A 16,633-nucleotide genomic window follows, 5' to 3' on the forward strand; every position below is an offset into this window, starting at 1 on the left:
CCAGCTCTGCCGGTGCCCCTCACTCCCGACCCACAGCCCCTGACAGCCCAGCCCTGCCCCCCCAGCTCTGCCGGTGCCCCTCACTCCCGACCCACAGCCCCTGCCAGCCCAGCCCTGCCCCCCCCCCCAGCTCTGCCGGTGCCCCTCACTCCCGACCCACAGCCCCCGCTAGCCCAGCCCTGCCCCCCCCCCGCTCTGCCGGTGCCCCTCACTCCCGACCCGCAGCCCCTGCCAGCCCTGGGCCCCTGCCCCACAGCTCTGCCGGTGCCCCCCACTCCCGTGGCTGTGAAGGGGTAACTGAGTTTGAGCCGGTTAATAAGTGATCTGGGCTCAGTGGTGGGGGAGGATTGGGGGAGCAGCGCGACTGTGGGGGGAGCTCAGCCTGGGTGGGGGAGGGGCTCGCTGGGTTTAAAGACCCTCTTGTCTTTTATTCCAGTCTTTCCAAGGGGAGTCAGGGAAGAGCTTATCTCTTCAACTCAGTGTGAGTACATTTGGGGGTGGGCAGGGAATGGGACCCAGGCATCCGGGACAGCTCTCAGAGACTGGGAGACAATGGGCCCAGGTGTCCGGGACAGCTCCCAGAGACCTGGACAGCAATGGGACCCAGGTGTCCGGGACAGCTCCCAGAGACCGGGACGGCAATGGGACCCAGGCATCTGGGGATTTATCCATGCAGGGTTCCCAGCCTGCTGGGGAGGGCAAGAGCGCCTGGGATGGGGGGGTAGGACCCAGGTGTCCGGGCATTGACCTCTCCCCCCCTCCCCAGGGTGAATGTGGGGTGTGGGCCGGCTGAGGAGCGGGTGCTGCTGACAGGGCTGCACGCGGTATCGGACATCCACTGTGAGAGCTGCAAGACCACGCTGGGCTGGAAATACGTGAGTGGGACCCGGAGCCCCCAGGGACCCCCCCGAGCCCTCCAGAGTGCCCCTGCTCCCCCTGCCCCCCGGAACCCCCTGCCCCCCGGAACCCCCTGCTCCCCCCGAGCCCTCCAGAGCGCCCCTGCTCCCCCTGCCCCCCGGAACCCCCTGCCCCCCCGAGCCCTCCAGAGCGCCCCTGCCCCCGGAACCCCCTGCTCCCCCCGAGCCCTCCAGAGCGCCCCTGCCCCCCGGAACCCCCTGCTCCCCCGAGCCCTCCAGAGCACCCCTGCTCCCCCCTGCCCCCTGGTACCCCCTGCTCCCCCCGAGCCCTCCAGAGCGCCCCTGCTCCCCCCCAGGGACCCCTGAGCCCTCCAGAGCGCCCCTGCTCCCCCTGCCCCCCGGAACCCCTGCTCCCCCCGAGCCCTCCAGAGCGCCCCTGCTCCCCCCCAGGGACCCCTGAGCCCTCCAGAACACCCCTGCTCCCCCTGCCCCCCGGGACCCCCTGCTGCCCCCGAGCCCTCCAGAGCGCCCCTGCTCCCCCCCAGGGACCCCTGAGCCCTCCAGAGCGCCCCTGCTCCCCCTGCCCCCCGGGACGGCCTGCTCCCCCCGAGCCCTCCAGAGCGCCCCTGCTCCCCCCCCAGGGACCCCTGAGCCCTCCAGAACACCCCTGCTCCCCCTGCCCCCCGGGACGGCCTGCTCCCCCCGAGCCCTCCAGAGTGCCCCTGCTCCCCCCCAGGGACCCCCGAGCCCTCCAGAGCGCCCCTGCTCCCCCCAGGGACCCCCTGCTCCCCCTGAGCCCCTCCATCCAGAGACCCCCCAGAATGCCCCTGCCCTGAATGACACCCCATTCCCCCCCCAGCCCCGCTCCCAGAGACCCTGACCCCTCTCTGGCCTCCAGGGTCCCTCTGCCACCCCCTGATCCGACCCCCACCTCCTCCCAGAGCGCCTGCCCTCACGGCGCTGGTGCATGGGCCCTGGGGGGCTGGGCCCGGGGGTGGGGGCCCCCCCGCTGATGCAGGCTCCCTCCCCCCAGGAACAAGCCTTCGAGAGCAGCCAGAAGTACAAGGAGGGGAAATACATCATCGAGCTGAGCCACATGATCAAGGACAACGGCTGGGACTGACCCTGGCCCCCCAAACCCCACCGCAGCGGGGGGCGGGGCTTCGCACCCTCGTTCCCATGGAAACCAGCAGCAAGGCGGGGCCTTGCAGCATCAGTTAGGGGGGGCTCCCTGGCACCGTTTCCATGGAGACCCATCCCAAAGCTGCTCCCCTCCAGCAGGGATGGGGCGCCCCTCCCGGTTGCTATGGAGACCTCCCCACCCAGGAGCACTCCGTGAGAGGAGGGGACTTTACTGAGCATTCTGGGGGGGGGGGGCAGGACACGCCCACCGTTAGGGGGGAGGGGGAGGGGGACCCCCTTAGATGCTGTGTTGTGTCGGGGGGCTGGGCGCAAAGGGGGGGCTGTACAGTATTGAGTGTGAATCCGTCGTGTGTAAATAAAACAGCTTCCAATGGGAGTGCGCCGGTGTCTGCTCCGTGCCCAGCAGGGGGCGCTGCGCTGCGCTATAGGGTAACAGGGGCCCCCAGGGGCTGGGAGAACCCCCCCCCCAGCTCCAAAGGCTCGGTGCGGGGGTGCAAAGGATCATGGGCCAACGGGCTGGAAGATCTGCCATGGGTCCCGGGCCAGGGGTTGGCAGCCTGTGGGGCAGCAGGGTACGGGGAGCGCCCTGTGCCACTGCCCCATTGGAGAAGGTCAAGGGGGATCAGAGACCCCCAAATAAGTGGGGTGCATGTTGCCCCTGGCTGTAGTGGCGGGCGCAGAGAGAGGCTGGTTTTCCCTTCCCTGGACGCCACGGGGCGCCGGAGCCCCTTCGGCAGCTACAGGGAGCTGTCAAACTCCGAAACCCCCAACCCCTCCCCTGCCCTCTCCCAGCACGGGGAGAACCCAGGAGTCCTGGCCCCCAGCCCCTCCCCTGCCCTCTCCCAGCGCGGGGAGAACCCAAGAGTCCTGACTCCCACCCCCCTGCCCCGCTCTAACCCACCAGCCCCTCCCCTGCCCTCTCCCAGCACGGGGAGAACCCAGGAGTCCTGGCCCCCAGTCCCCCTGCTCTAACCCACCAACCCCTCCCCTGGCCTATCCCAGCGCGGGGGCCGGGGAGAACCCAGGAGTCCTGGCTCCCAGCCCCCGCCCCTCTTGCAGCTGTCTGGCACAGCTGTGAAAACAGCTGGATGACAAATGATTCCCCCCGCCCGGCCCCCCAGCCTTGTAAACCCGGCCAGGATCAATCAAGCCACTTTGGAGCCAGGGTGTTAATTAGGCAATTAGGTGGCTTCAAGCGGGAGGAACCAGGACGGGGGGGGGGGTCGGGAGTGTGGGGCACCGGCACAGCTGCGGGGCGGAAGTGTGGGGCACCGGTGGAGATTGGGGGTCTGGCAGGGGCCTGCGGGTCGGGAGTGAGGGGCACCGGTGGAGATGGCTGGGCTGGCAGGGGGCTGCGGGTCTGGAGTGAGGGGCACCGGCGGGACTGGGAGGGCCTGGGGGGGGGGGGGGCAGGGGTCTGCGGGTCTGGAGTGAGGGGCACCGGCGGGACTGGGAGGGTCTGGGGGGGGGCAGGGGCTGCGGGTCGGGAGTGAGGGGCACCGGCGGGACTGGGAGGGTCGGGGGGGCAGGGGGCTGCGGGTCGGGAGTGAGGGGCACCGGCGGGACTGGGAGGCAGGGGGCTGCGGGTCGGGAGTGAGGGGCACCGGCGGGCCTGGGGGGGGGGCACCATAGCTCCCAGGCCCCGCAGTCCTGTGCATCTGCCACTTTCGCTTGTCCCTGTGAAGTCCCCTCCCCCCGACCCCCCAGCCGCTGCCCCCCGGGCTGCCCCAGAGCCCCCCCGGCCTCTAGCCCCTCCCGCTCTCAACGTGCCATTTGGGGTCTCACTTCAAAGTTCCTCGGGAGGCCCATAAATAGGGGGCTGCGCCCAGGGGAGCGGCCAGAGCCAGAGCAGAGCCGCGCTGCGTCCCCTGGGCCAAGAGAACCCAGGCGTCCGGGCTCCCAGCCCCCCCCCCTCCCTCCCTCAACCACTATCCCCACTCCCCTCCCGGAGCCAGGAGAGAACCCAGGTGTCCGGGCCCCTCGGCATGTACCATCCGTCGGAGATGTTCCCGCAGTTCGGGGGGTCCTACCCACTGCGCCCCGCTCCCCATGGGGGGCTCCCGGCAGGCTTCCCCCAGGGGCAGGGGCCCCAGTACGAAGGTTTCCGCTACCCAGGTGAGCGGGACGGGGGGGCTGGGGAAGGGGAGCCGAGAGAGGTGGGGGAGGGGACACAAGGATCTGGGGGGGACCCAAGGGGCAGCTGGGGAGCACAGGTGGAGATGCGGGGACACGGGATTCGGGGGGCAGAGGGGGAACAAGGGGCAGACCAGTGGGGTTCCCTGGGGCACCGCACGGGGTGTCTGGAGAGCCCCCTGCCCCCCCCCCCCCCGCGGACAGCTGGGCTCTTAGCACCAGATAGTGACCAAATGGCGGGATTGGCAGCGAGATGTGAGATTACTGCAGCCTCAGAATGTGTGACCCCCCCGAGCCCCCCACTCCTGACCCGCAGCCCCCGCTACCCCAGCCCTACCCCCCAGTCCGCTGGTGCCCCCCACTCCCGACCCACCGCCCCCGTTACCCCAGACCTACCCCCCCAGTCCGCTGGTGCCCCCCACTCCCGACCCACCGCCCCCGTTACCCCAGACCTGCCCCCCCCAGTCCGCTGGTGCCCCCCACTCCCGACCCACCGCCCCCATTACCCCAGCCCTACCCCCCAGTCCGCTGGTGCCCCCCACTCCCGACCCACCGCCCCCATTACCCCAGACCTGCCCCCCCCAGTCCGCTGGTGCCCCCCACTCCTGACCCGCAGCCCCCGCTACCCAGCCCTACCCCCCCAGTCCGCTGGTGCCCCCCACTCCCGACCCACCGCCCCCATTACCCCAGACCTGCCCCCCCCAGTCCGCTGGTGCCCCCCACTCCTGACCCGCAGCCCCCGCTACCCCAGCCCTACCCCCCAGTCCGCTGGTGCCCCCCACTCCCGACCCACCGCCCCCATTACCCCAGCCCTACCCCCCCAGTCCGCTGGTGCCCCCCACTCCTGACCCGCAGCCCCCGCTACCCCAGCCCTACCCCCCCAGTCCGCTGGTGCCCCCCACTCCCGACCCACCGCCCCCATTACCCCAGACCTGCCCCCCCCAGTCCGCTGGTGCCCCCCACTCCTGACCCGCAGCCCCCGCTACCCCAGCCCTACCCCCCCAGTCCGCTGGTGCCCCCCACTCCCGACCCACCGCCCCCATTACCCCAGACCTGCCCCCCCAGCAGCTCTGGTGCCCCCCACTCCTGACCCGCAGCCCCCGTTACCCCAGCCCTACCCCCCCCAGTCCGCTGGTGCCCCCCACTCCCGACCCACCGCCCCCATTACCCCAGACCTGCCCCCCCCAGTCCGCTGGTGCCCCCCACTCCTGACCCGCAGCCCCCGCTACCCCAGCCCTACCCCCCCAGTCCGCTGGTGCCCCCCACTCCCGACCCACTGCCCCCATTACCCCAGACCTGCCCCCCCAGTCCGCTGGTGCCCCCCACTCCGACCCACCGCCCCCGTTACCCCAGACCTCTTCCCCCAGCAGCTCTGGTGCCCCCCACTCCTGACCCGCAGCCCCCGTTACCCCAGACCTCTTCCCCCAGCAGCTCTGGTGGCCCCACTCCTGACCCGCAGCCCCCGCTACCCCAGCCCTACCCCCCCCCCAGTCCGCTGGTGCCCCCCACTCCCGACCCACTGTCCCCATTACCCCAGACCTGCCCCCCCCCAGCAGCTCTGGTACCCCCCACTCCTGACCCGCAGCCCCCGTTACCCCAGACCTGTTCCCCCAGCAGCTCTGGAGACCCCCACTCCCGACCCGCAGCCCCCGTTACCCCAGCCCTGCCCCCCCAGTCCGCCCGTGTCCCCCACTCCTGACCCGCAGCCCCTGTTATCCCAGCCCTGCCCCCCCAGTGTCCACCCGTGCCCCTCACTCCCGACTCGCAGCCCCCGTTACCACAGACCTGCCCCCCAGCTCTGCCGGTGCCCCTCACTCCCGACCCGCAGCCCCCTGCCAGCCCAGCCCTGCCTCCCCCAGCTCTGCCGGTGCCCCTCACTCCCGACCCGCAGCCCCTGCCAGCCCAGCCCTGCCCCCCCCCCAGCTCTGCCGGTGCCCCTCACTCCCGACCCGCAGCCCCTGCTAGCCCAGCCCTACCCCCCCAGTCCGCTGGTGCCCCCCACTCCCGACCCACAGCCCCTCTCTGACGGTCTCTGCTCCCCCAGATCTGGACGGCGTCTCAGCCCCCAAGTTCGAGCCCTTTTGCCCCGCATTGGACCGGGCTGGGCGGCTCCTGGGCCCCTCACCCTCGGGGCCCCTGCCTGCCCCACCCCTGCCCTACGGGGGCGGGCAGCAGCTGCCCCCGGCCGAGCCCCCCCGCCTGCCCCCCAGCGTGCGGATGAGCCTGGAGAACCGGGAGCTGTGGAAGCGGTTCTGCGCCCTGGGCACCGAGATGATCATCACCAAGTCGGGGCGGTAAGGGGGGGTGGGGCGGCCCTGGGGAGCGAAGGGTCCGTGGGGGCGTCTCTGGGGTGGGGGGCCCTGGGGGAGGGAAAGGTCCATAGGGGAGGTCTCTGGGGTGGGGGGTTCTTGGGGAGGGTCCCGTGGGGGGAAGGGTCCGTGGTGGGGTCTCTGGGGTGGGGACCCCCGGGGGGGCGTCTCTGGAGTGGGGGGTCCATGGGGGGGGTCTCTGGGGTGAGGGGGCCGTGGGGGAGAGAAGGGTCCATGGAGGGGGTCTCTGGGGTGGGGGTCCATGGGGGGAAGGGTCCGTGGTGGGGTCTCTGGGGTGGGGACCCCCGGGGGGGCGTCTCTGGAGTCGGGGGTCCATGGGGGGGGTCTCTGGGGTGAGGGGGCCATGGGGGAGAGAAGGGTCCATGGGGGGGGTCTCTGGGGTGGGGGTCCATGAGGGGAAGGGTCCGTGGGGGAGCTGTGGGGGAGGGAAGGAGCCCAGGGGGAGCAGAGGTGGGGGAGCCAGGCTGTATTTTAGGGGTCACAGGATATCCCCGACCCCTTTGGCCTTCCTCCGACATCCCTGTATCCCTCCACCCACATATAGTTCCGCCATCTCATCTCCTGCCCTCTATATCGCCCCGTGCCCTCTGCCCCATAGAGTCCCTGCGCCCCTGTATCCCTCCGCCACCTCGCCTAGACAATATCCCTCCACGCCCCCATGTTTGTCACCCACCTGTAGTCCTCAGACCTCTGCCCTTATTGCCCCAACCCCATTGCTGCTAACGTCCCATATCGCTCTGCCCCATAGAGCCCCCACGCCCTCGTATCCCTCTGCCCCACATTGCCCATCACCCCCCCGTATCCCTCCGCACCGTCGAGCCTCTCACCCCCTGTATCCCTCCGCCCCATCGAGCCCCTCATGCCCCCGTATCCCTCCACCCCATAGATCCCTACATGCCCCGGTATCCTCCACCCCATTGAGCCCCTCATCCCTCGTATCCCTCCACCACATCAAGCCCCTCACCCCCCATATCCCTCCACCCCGTCGAGCCCTACACGCCCCGGTATCCCTCTGATCCGTTGAGCCCCTCACGCCCCCGTATCCCTCCGCGCCGTCGAGCCCTACACGCCCCGGTATCCCTCCGCCCAATCGAGCCCCTCACACCCCATATCCCTCCACCCCGTCGAGCCCCTAACGCCCCGGTATCCCTCCACCCCGTCGAGCCTCTCACGCCGCCGTCGAGCCCCCTCACACCCCATATCCCTCCGCCCCATAGATCCCTACACACCCCATATCCCTCCACCCCGTCGAGCCTCTCACCCCCTGTATCCCTCCGCCCCATCGAGCCCCTCACACCCCATATCCCTCCGCCCAATCGAGCCCCTCATGCCCCCGTATCCCTCCACCTCGTTGAGCCCCTCACACCCCGTATCCCTCCGCCCTGTCGAGCCCCTCACGCCCCCATATCCCTCCACCCCATAGATCCCTACACACCCTATATCCCTCTGCTCCGTCGAGCCTCTCACACCCCGTATCCCTCCGCCCTGTCGAGCCCCTCACGCCCCCATATCCCTCCGCCTCGTCGAGCCCCTCACGCCCCCATATCCCTCCGCCTCGTCGAGCCCCTCACGCCCCCGTATCCCTCCACCCCGTCGAGCCCCTCACGCCCCATATCCCTCCGCCCCGTCGAGCCCCTCATGCCCCCGTATCCCTCTGCCCCACGTTGCCCATCACCCCCCATCCCTCCGCCCCGTCGAGCCTCTCACCCCCTGTATCCCTCCGCCCCATCGAGCCCCTCATGCCCCCGTATCCCTCCAACCCATAGATCCCTACATGCCCCGGTATCCCTCCACCCCATTGAGCCCCTCATCCCTCGTATCCCTCCACCACATCAAGCCCCTCACCCCCCATATCCCTCCGCCCTGTCGAGCCCCTCACGCCCCCGTATCCCTCCGCCCTGTCGAGCCCCTCACACCCCATATCCCTCCACCCCATAGATCCCTACATGCCCCGGTATCCCTCCACCCCGTTGAGCCCCTCACCCCTTGTATCCCTCCACCACATCAAGCCCCTCACCCCCCATATCCCTCCGCCCTGTCGAGCCCCTCACGCCCCCGTATCCCTCCGCCCTGTCGAGCCCCTCATGCCCCCGTATCCCTCCGCGCCGTCGAGCCCCTCATGCCCCCGTATCCCTCCGCGCCGTCGAGCCCCTCATGCCCCCGTATCCCTCCGCGCCGTCGAGCCCCTCACGCCCCCGTATCCCTCCGCGCCGTCGAGCCCCTCACGCCCCCGTATCCCTCCGCCCCGTCGAGCCCCTCACGCCCCATATCCCACCACCCCGTCGAGCCCCTCACGCCCCCGTATCCCACCGCCCTGTCGAGCCTCTCACGCCGCCGTCGAGCCCCCTCACACCCCATATCCCTCCGCCCCATAGATCCCTACACACCCCATATCCCTCCACCCCGTTGAGCCCCTCACCCCTCGTATCCCTCCACCACATCAAGCCCCTCACCCCCCATATCCCTCCGCCCTGTCGAGCCCCTCATGCCCCGGTATCCCTCTGGCCCGTTGAGCCCCTCACGCCCCCGTATCCCTCCGCCCCGTCGAGCCCCTCACGCCCCCGTATCCCTCCGCCCCGTCGAGCCCCTCACGCCCCGGTATCCCTCTGCCTCGTCGAGCCCCTCACACCCCATATCCCACCACCCCGTCGAGCCCCTCACGCCCCCGTATCCCACCGCCCTGTCGAGCCTCTCACGCCGCCGTCGAGCCCCCTCACACCCCATATCCCTCCGCCCCATAGATCCCTACACACCCCATATCCCTCTGCCCTGTCGAGCCTCTCACACCTTTGCTCCCTTGAGCTCCTCACGCCCCCACATCTCTCCACCCCATAGATCCCTACATGCCCCGGTATCCCTCTGCCCCCGTCGAGCCCCTCACGCCCCCGTATCCCTCCACCCCGTCGAGCCCCTCACACCCCATATCCCTCCGCCCCGTCGAGCCCCTCACGCCCCCGTATTCCTCCACCCCGTTGAGCCCCTAACGCCCCGGTATCCCTCCACCCCGTCGAGCCTCTCACCCCCTGTATCCCTCCGCCCCATCGAGCCCCTCACACCCCATATCCCTCCGCCCAATCGAGCCCCTCATGCCCCCGTATCCCTCCACCTCGTTGAGCCCCTCACACCCCGTATCCCTCCGCCCTGTCGAGCCCCTCATGCCCCGGTATCCCTCCGCCCTGTCGAGCCCTACACGCCCCGGTATCCCTCCGCCCAATCGAGCCCCTCACACCCCATATCCCTCCACCCCATAGATCCCTACATGCCCCGGTATCCCTCCACCCCGTTGAGCCCCTCACCCCTCGTATCCCTCCACCACATCAAGCCCCTCACCCCCCATATCCCTCCGCCCTGTCGAGCCCCTCACGCCCCCGTATCCCTCCGCCCTGTCGAGCCCCTCATGCCCCCGTATCCCTCCGCGCCGTCGAGCCCCTCACGCCCCGTATCCCTCCGCCCCGTCGAGCCCCTCACACCCCATATCCCACCACCCCGTCGAGCCCCTCACGCCCCCGTATCCCATCGCCCTGTCGAGCCTCTCACGCCGCCATCGAGCCCCCTCACACCCCATATCCCTCCGCCCCATAGATCCCTACACACCCCATATCCCTCCACCCCGTTGAGCCCCTCACCCCTCGTATCCCTCCACCACATCAAGCCCCTCACCCCCCATATCCCTCCGCCCTGTCGAGCCCCTCATGCCCCGGTATCCCTCTGGCCCGTTGAGCCCCTCACGCCCCCGTATCCCTCCGCCCCGTCGAGCCCCTCACGCCCCGGTATCCCTCTGCCTCGTCGAGCCCCTCACACCCCATATCCCACCACCCCGTCGAGCCCCTCACGCCCCCGTATCCCACCGCCCTGTCGAGCCTCTCACGCCGCCGTCGAGCCCCCTCACACCCCATATCCCTCCGCCCCATAGATCCCTACACACCCCATATCCCTCTGCCCTGTCGAGCCTCTCACACCTTTGCTCCCTTGAGCTCCTCACGCCCCCACATCTCTCCACCCCATAGATCCCTACATGCCCCGGTATCCCTCTGCCCCGTCGAGCCCCTCACGCCCCCGTATCCCTCCACCCCGTCGAGCCCCTCACACCCCATATCCCTCCGCCCCGTCGAGCCCCTCACGCCCCCGTATTCCTCCACCCCGTCGAGCCCCTAACGCCCCGGTATCCCTCCACCCCGTCGAGCCTCTCACCCCCTGTATCCCTCCGCCCCATCGAGCCCCTCACACCCCATATCCCTCCGCCCAATCGAGCCCCTCATGCCCCCGTATCCCTCCACCTCGTTGAGCCCCTCACACCCCGTATCCCTCCGCCCTGTCGAGCCCCTCACGCCCCGGTATCCCTCCACCCCGTTGAGCCCCTCACACCCCATATCCCTCCGCCCCGTCGAGCTCCTCACGCCCCCGTATCCCTCCACCCCATAGATCCCTCCACCCCATAGATCCCTACACACCCCGTATCCCTGTGCCCCATCGAGCCTCTCACACCCCGGTATCCCTCTGCCCCGTCGAGCCCCCTCATCCCCCCCGAATCCTCCCGCAGGCGGATGTTCCCCCAGCTGAAGGTCTCAGTGACGGGGCTGGACCCCGAGGCGAAGTATCTGCTGCTGGTGGACATGGTGCCGGCAGGGGCCTCACGCTACAAGTGGCAGGGTCAGCGCTGGGAGGCCAGTGGCAAGGCCGAGCTCCCGCCCCCCGACCGGGTCTACATCCACCCCGACTCCCCAGCCTCGGGCGCCCACTGGATGCGCCAGCCCGTGTCCTTCCACCGCCTCAAGCTGACCAACAACACGCTGGACCCCCACGGCCACGTAAGTGGGCAGGGGTGGGGCAAAGAGAGTGCTTAGGAGGGCAAGGGAGGGGCTTAGGAGGATGGGGGCGGAGCCTATGAGGATGGGGGCGGAGCCTAGGGGTAGAGGTGAGGGGCTTAGGGTGGTGAGGGGTGGGCAGGATGTGGGGGAGCAGGGGGGCATGCGGGGTGCGGGTGCCCATGTCTAACCCCTGTCTCTTCCCCAGCTGATCCTGCACTCCATGCACCGCTACCAGCCCCGCGTGCACGTGGTGGGAGCGGGAGGGCCAGGGGGGCGTGGGGGGGGCTGTGCCTCCTTCACCTTTCCTGAGACGGCCTTCCTCACCGTCACTGCCTACCAGAGCCCCAAGGTGAGCCCAACCCCACTCCTGCCCCCTCATTTCCGACCACCCCGCTGCCCCCCCCCCCGGGTTCTGACTCACCTCCCTCTTCCCTCGTGCCCCCTCCAGATCACCCAGATGAAGATTGAGAGTAACCCCTTCGCCAAAGGCTTCCGGGAGAACGGCATGAACAGCAAGAGGTGCTGGGGGGCACAAGGAGGGGGGATGAGGTGGAGGGGGCTGTGGGATACTAGGATGGGAGACGCGAGCTTGGGGGCACCAATTGGGGGAGCCTTGGGGGGATGTGAAGAGGAAGGTGGGCACTGGGGGGAGTGGAGCCGTCAGCCCAGTAACCCCCCATCTCTCCCTGCCCCCTCAGGGAGCGAGATGCCCGGATCAAGAGGAAGATGAGGGGCGATGTGGCCGAACCTACCAGGAATGAGGCTGGTATGGGACCCCCAACCCTCCCACTGCACCCCCACTTGTTGCGCCCTCTCCCCCTCCATCCTGCCCATGCACCAGCCCTTCCACCATCCCAGCAGCCTCTCTCCCTGCCCCCTCCCCGCTTTTCCAGACCCCCATGCCCCAACATTAACCCTTTGCATTCCTCCTCCCCCAGATTGCAAGCGAGGTCCCTGTGACTCCACCCAGGGCCCTCCCCCAGAGCCACCAGCCCCCCCTGACTGCTCCTTCCACCCCATCTCTTCTTCCTACCCTCCCGGCGGGAGCGAGGAGCTGGGGTGCCCCCTGGGGGGGGTGAACCCCAGTGCCGAGGCGTATGTCCAGCATCCAGCCGCCTTCCACGGCCTGCAGCCTCCCCAGGGGTCTGCCGGCTACGCCAGGTGAGTGCACGGATCATGCTGGGCACCAAAAGTCATGGGGGCAGGGGAGAGCCTCTTACCTACACCCATGGGGTGGAGGGTCCAGGGGTCAGAGGTCACGGGCAGGTCAGGAATTGTCTGTCAAAAAATGCAGTTTCCGCAAAAATCTAAATTTCCAGCTGGAAATTTCCAGTTGTTGCCCAAACATTTTGACTCTCCCTCAGGGACAATTGGAAAGGGTTCAGGTTTGGTTCGATATCGCATCATGAATCAGCCACTTGTGACATCACACTGCATTTCCCTAGTGTGACGCCGTGCCTTCTGGGAGCTGTAGTTGCAAGTGCTTTGGAGGATAGGATTACAATTCAAAATGATCTGCCTGGAGAAATGGCCTGAAGTGAATAGGATGAGATTCAATAAGGACAAATGCAAAGTGCTCCCCTTAGGAAGGACCAATCAGTTGCACACATACACAATGGGCAATGATGGCCGAGGAAGGAGTCCTGCGGAAAGGGATCTGGGGGTCATAATGGATCACAAGCTAAATATGAGTCAAGAGTGTAACGCTGTTGCAACAAAAGAGAACATCATTCTGGGATGTATTAGCAGGAGTGTTGTAAGCAAGACACGGGAGTAATTCTTCCGCTCTACTCTGCGCTGATACGGCCGCAACTGGAGTATTGTGTCCAGTTCTGGGCGCCACATTTCAGGAAGGATGTGGACAAATTGGAGAGAGTCCAGAGAAGAGCAACAAAAATGCTTAAAGGTCTAAAAAGATGAGCTATGAGGGAAGATTGAAAACACTGGGTGTGTTTAGTCTGGAGCAGAGAAGGCCGAGAGGGGACATGAGAACAGTTTTCAAGCATGTAAAAGGTTGTTACAAGGAGGAGGGAGAACAATTGTTCTTGTTAACCTCTGAGGACAGGACAAGAAGCGAGGGGCTTAAATTGCAGCAAGGGAGGTCTAGGTTGGACATCAGGAAAAACGTCCTGTCAGGGTGGTTAAGCACTGGAATAAATTGCCCAGGGAGGTGGTGGAATCTCCGTCACTGGGGATGTTTAAGAGCAGGTTGGACAAACCCCCGTCAGGGATGGGCCAGATAATACTTAGTCCTGCCACGAGTGAGGGGACGGGACTAGATACCTCGCGAGGCCCCTTCCAGTCCTGTGATTCCCTCCCCTCCACCCCCCATACCTATTGGGCTGCTCCATTGTCCTAATGCCCTCCCCCCGCATCTGCCAGGCTGGTCCATCACCCCTCCCAGCATGGCACCTGACAGGCTGTTCCCTTACCCTCCCCCTGCTGGGCTGTTCCATTCCCCCCCCAATAGCACCTGACAGGCTGTTCCGTTCCCCTCCCCCTGTATAGTACCTGGGAGGCTGTTCCGTTCCCCTCCCCCTGCTGGGCTATTCCGTTCCCCTCCCCCTGCATAGTACCTGACAGGCTGTTCCCTTACCCTCCCCCTGGTTGGACTGTTTCATCCCTCCTCCTGCTATGGTACCCAACAGGCTTTTCCGTTATCCTCCCCCTGCTGGGCTGATCCATTAACCTCACTCTTTTCTCTCTGCAGCTCACCCTGTGCCGCTCCTGAAGCAGCTGCTGCCCCGAAGCCCATGGGGGACCCCAGCTGCCCCCCTGCCAAGCCACCCCCTGACCAATCAAATTGCAGAACCACCAGCGGCCCCCCCCTTACCTATCCCCCCTACGGGCTGGACGTCAGCTGCTTGCTGGGGGCAGGGCTGGACGGCCCCCCCGCACCTGACCTCCGCTTCCCCCCGTTCCTGCCCTACCCGCCCCCCCGCCTCTATGCCCCACCCGGGCCCCCTGCCGGGTACCTCGAGGGGGGCAGCAAGGGCCTCTTCTGAGGGCTGGGCTCCCCCCCAGCTGTCACCCCACTAGCCATGGGGTTGCCCCCTCACCCAGGGGAGCAACCCCCCACTGCAACTGACTTATTTATTCCAAGGGGGGGCCCAGACCCTTCTCTGCAGCTACTGGATAGGGGCAGAGAGATGGGGTGAAATGTACATCCCCCAACCTGAGCTGCAGCCCTCACCCTCTTCATTATCTGCCTCCCCCAACCCCTATTCTTCCCCCCTGTTATCTGCCCCCCGCACAGCAACCCTGCTATCGCTGCCTCCCTGTTATCTGCTCCCCCCATGGTCCCCTACAGCCTCTGTCCCCTCCCCCCAGGAGCTGATTTTTTTGTGGGGGGGGGGAAATGAGGAAACATGGGGGCATTTCCTACCCTTTTAAAAACCAATACAAACCAAGTCACCCAATCAATAAAGCTGGGAAGGCAGCAAAGCGGCATCCGTGTGTCTGGTCTGGGGAAACCGTCCAAGGAAGCCAGATGACCCTGGCTGGGGATTCATGCTGCAAGGGGCCCAGGCTCACAGGCCTGGAGCCAGGACATGAGGCGTGGCTCTGAGACAGGCCAGCACTAGATACTCGCTGACATTGGGACCTCGGAAGCTGGAGAATGGCTGAGCCCGTGGTTCTGTGCTCCTGGCTGATAGCTCGGAAGAAAAGGAGCTCGAAAGCTGACGGCTCAGCGTCCTAGCAGACACAGCACAAGCCTGGGTATTCGTGGGGGCCGGCTACAGGCCGTCACATCACAGCGAGGGACGGGCGGAGCAGCTCCTCCCTATAACATGTAGGAGAAAAGCCAGGTGCTCATGGGGGACTTCAGTCTGCAGGACCCCCACTGGCGGGGTCATGCTGCCAGGACTGAAACAGCCTGGGAATTCATAGCTGACCATTTCCTAACTCAAAAAGTGATGCAGCCAACCTGGGGGAATTCACTGTCAGACCTTGTCCTAACCCATAAAGAGAAACGGACGCAGAACTAGAAGGGAACAGTAGCTTAGGTACAAGTGATCAGGTCTTGAGCAAATTTATGATGTGTGAGCAGAACAAAGTCCAGAACAGCAATAGATATTCTTGGCGTTTTAATAGGGCCAATTTCACAAAGCTGACGACAATTAGGAACCCCATGAGCAGGGAGGAAGAATTTAATCAGAAAAAGGTGAATGATAAGTGGGAATTATTTAAAAACACCTCACTAGACACCCAAAAAGTCGAGGAAAAAGACTGTGCTGATTAAAAAAAACAACTGGCTTATTAGAGGGGAAGTAAAAGCAGCTATAAAAATAATATATAACAAATGGAAGAAGGGGGAAGTTGATAGTAATGAATGTAAATCAGAAGTAAGGAATTGCAGAAAATTGATAAGGGAAGCCAAGGGGCGCAAGAAGAAATCAATGGCCGGCAGAGTTAAGGACAATAAGGAGCTTTTAAACATGTTAGGAACAAAAAGGATCCTGACAATTGTATTGGTCCATGACTAGCTGGAAATGGTGGAGTTATGAATAATAATGTTGAAAAGGCTGAAGTGTTCATTCAATATTTCTCTTCTGTATGTGGGGGGAAAACACATGATGCGGTCTCACTCGCTCCGTTCCATTAGTAGCTGTGGAGGATGTTAAGCTCCTAAAATTAGATAAAAGAAGAACAGGAGGACTTGTGGCACCTTAGAGACTAACAAATTTATTAGAGCATAAGCTTTCGTGGACTACAGCCCACTTCTTCGGATGCATATAGAATGGAACATATATTGAGGAGATATATATACACACATACAGAGAGCATGAACAGGTGGGAGTTGTCTTACCACCTCTGAGAGGCCAATTAATTAAGAGAAAACAAACTTTTGAAGTGATAATCAAGCTAGCTCAGTACAGACAGTTAGATAACAAGTGTGAGAATACTTACAAGGGGAGATGGATTATCACTTCAAAAGTTTGTTTTCTCTTAATTAATTGGCCTCTCAGAGGTGGTAAGACAACTCCCACCTGTTTATGCTCTCTGTATGTGTGTATATATATCTCCTCAATATATGTTCCATTCTATATGCATCCGAAGAAGTGGGCTGTAGTCCACGAAAGCTTATGCTCTAATAAATTTGTTAGTCTCTAAGGTGCCACAAGTACTCCTGTTCTTCTTTTTGCGGATACAGACTAACACGGCTGCTACTCTGAAACTTAAAATTAGATAGTTTTAAATCAACATCTCCAGATAATTTGCATTCGGGAGTTTGAAAAGAGCTGGCTGAGATCACTGGACCATTAATGCTGATTTTCAGTAAGTCTTTGAGCACTGGGGAAGTTCCAGAAGTCTGGAAGACAGCGCACGTTGTGCAAATTTTGAAAAAGGGTAAATGGGA

The 16,633-nt window shown here is 64.9% G+C and overlaps 2 protein-coding genes across 2 annotated transcripts; both read left to right on the top strand.

Annotated features, from left to right (window-relative positions):
* Nucleotides 1-323: 323 nt before the first annotated feature.
* LOC101941000 (protein yippee-like 3) lies at nucleotides 324-2,373 on the top strand (the record flags this gene model as incomplete). The annotated part of the gene is made up of 3 exons (XM_042847632.2): nucleotides 324-481; nucleotides 767-875; nucleotides 1,891-2,373. Coding segments are annotated over 3 exons (357 nt in total), but the record flags the coding sequence as incomplete, so codon positions are not given.
* Nucleotides 2,374-3,882: 1,509 nt separating this feature from the next.
* LOC101941275 (T-box transcription factor TBX6) lies at nucleotides 3,883-15,798 on the top strand. Its single transcript, XM_065591084.1, has 8 exons — nucleotides 3,883-4,115; nucleotides 6,178-6,427; nucleotides 11,004-11,271; nucleotides 11,477-11,620; nucleotides 11,720-11,790; nucleotides 11,970-12,037; nucleotides 12,210-12,432; nucleotides 13,982-15,798. The coding sequence occupies exons 1-8, from the start codon at nucleotides 3,986-3,988 to the stop codon at nucleotides 14,274-14,276; spliced, it is 1,449 nt and encodes a 482-aa protein (XP_065447156.1). The 5' UTR covers nucleotides 3,883-3,985; the 3' UTR covers nucleotides 14,277-15,798.
* Nucleotides 15,799-16,633: the final 835 nt, after the last annotated feature.

Source organism: Chrysemys picta, chromosome 4 (genome assembly GCF_011386835.1).
Source record: "Chrysemys picta bellii isolate R12L10 chromosome 4, ASM1138683v2, whole genome shotgun sequence".
NCBI lineage: Eukaryota > Metazoa > Chordata > Testudines > Emydidae > Chrysemys > Chrysemys picta.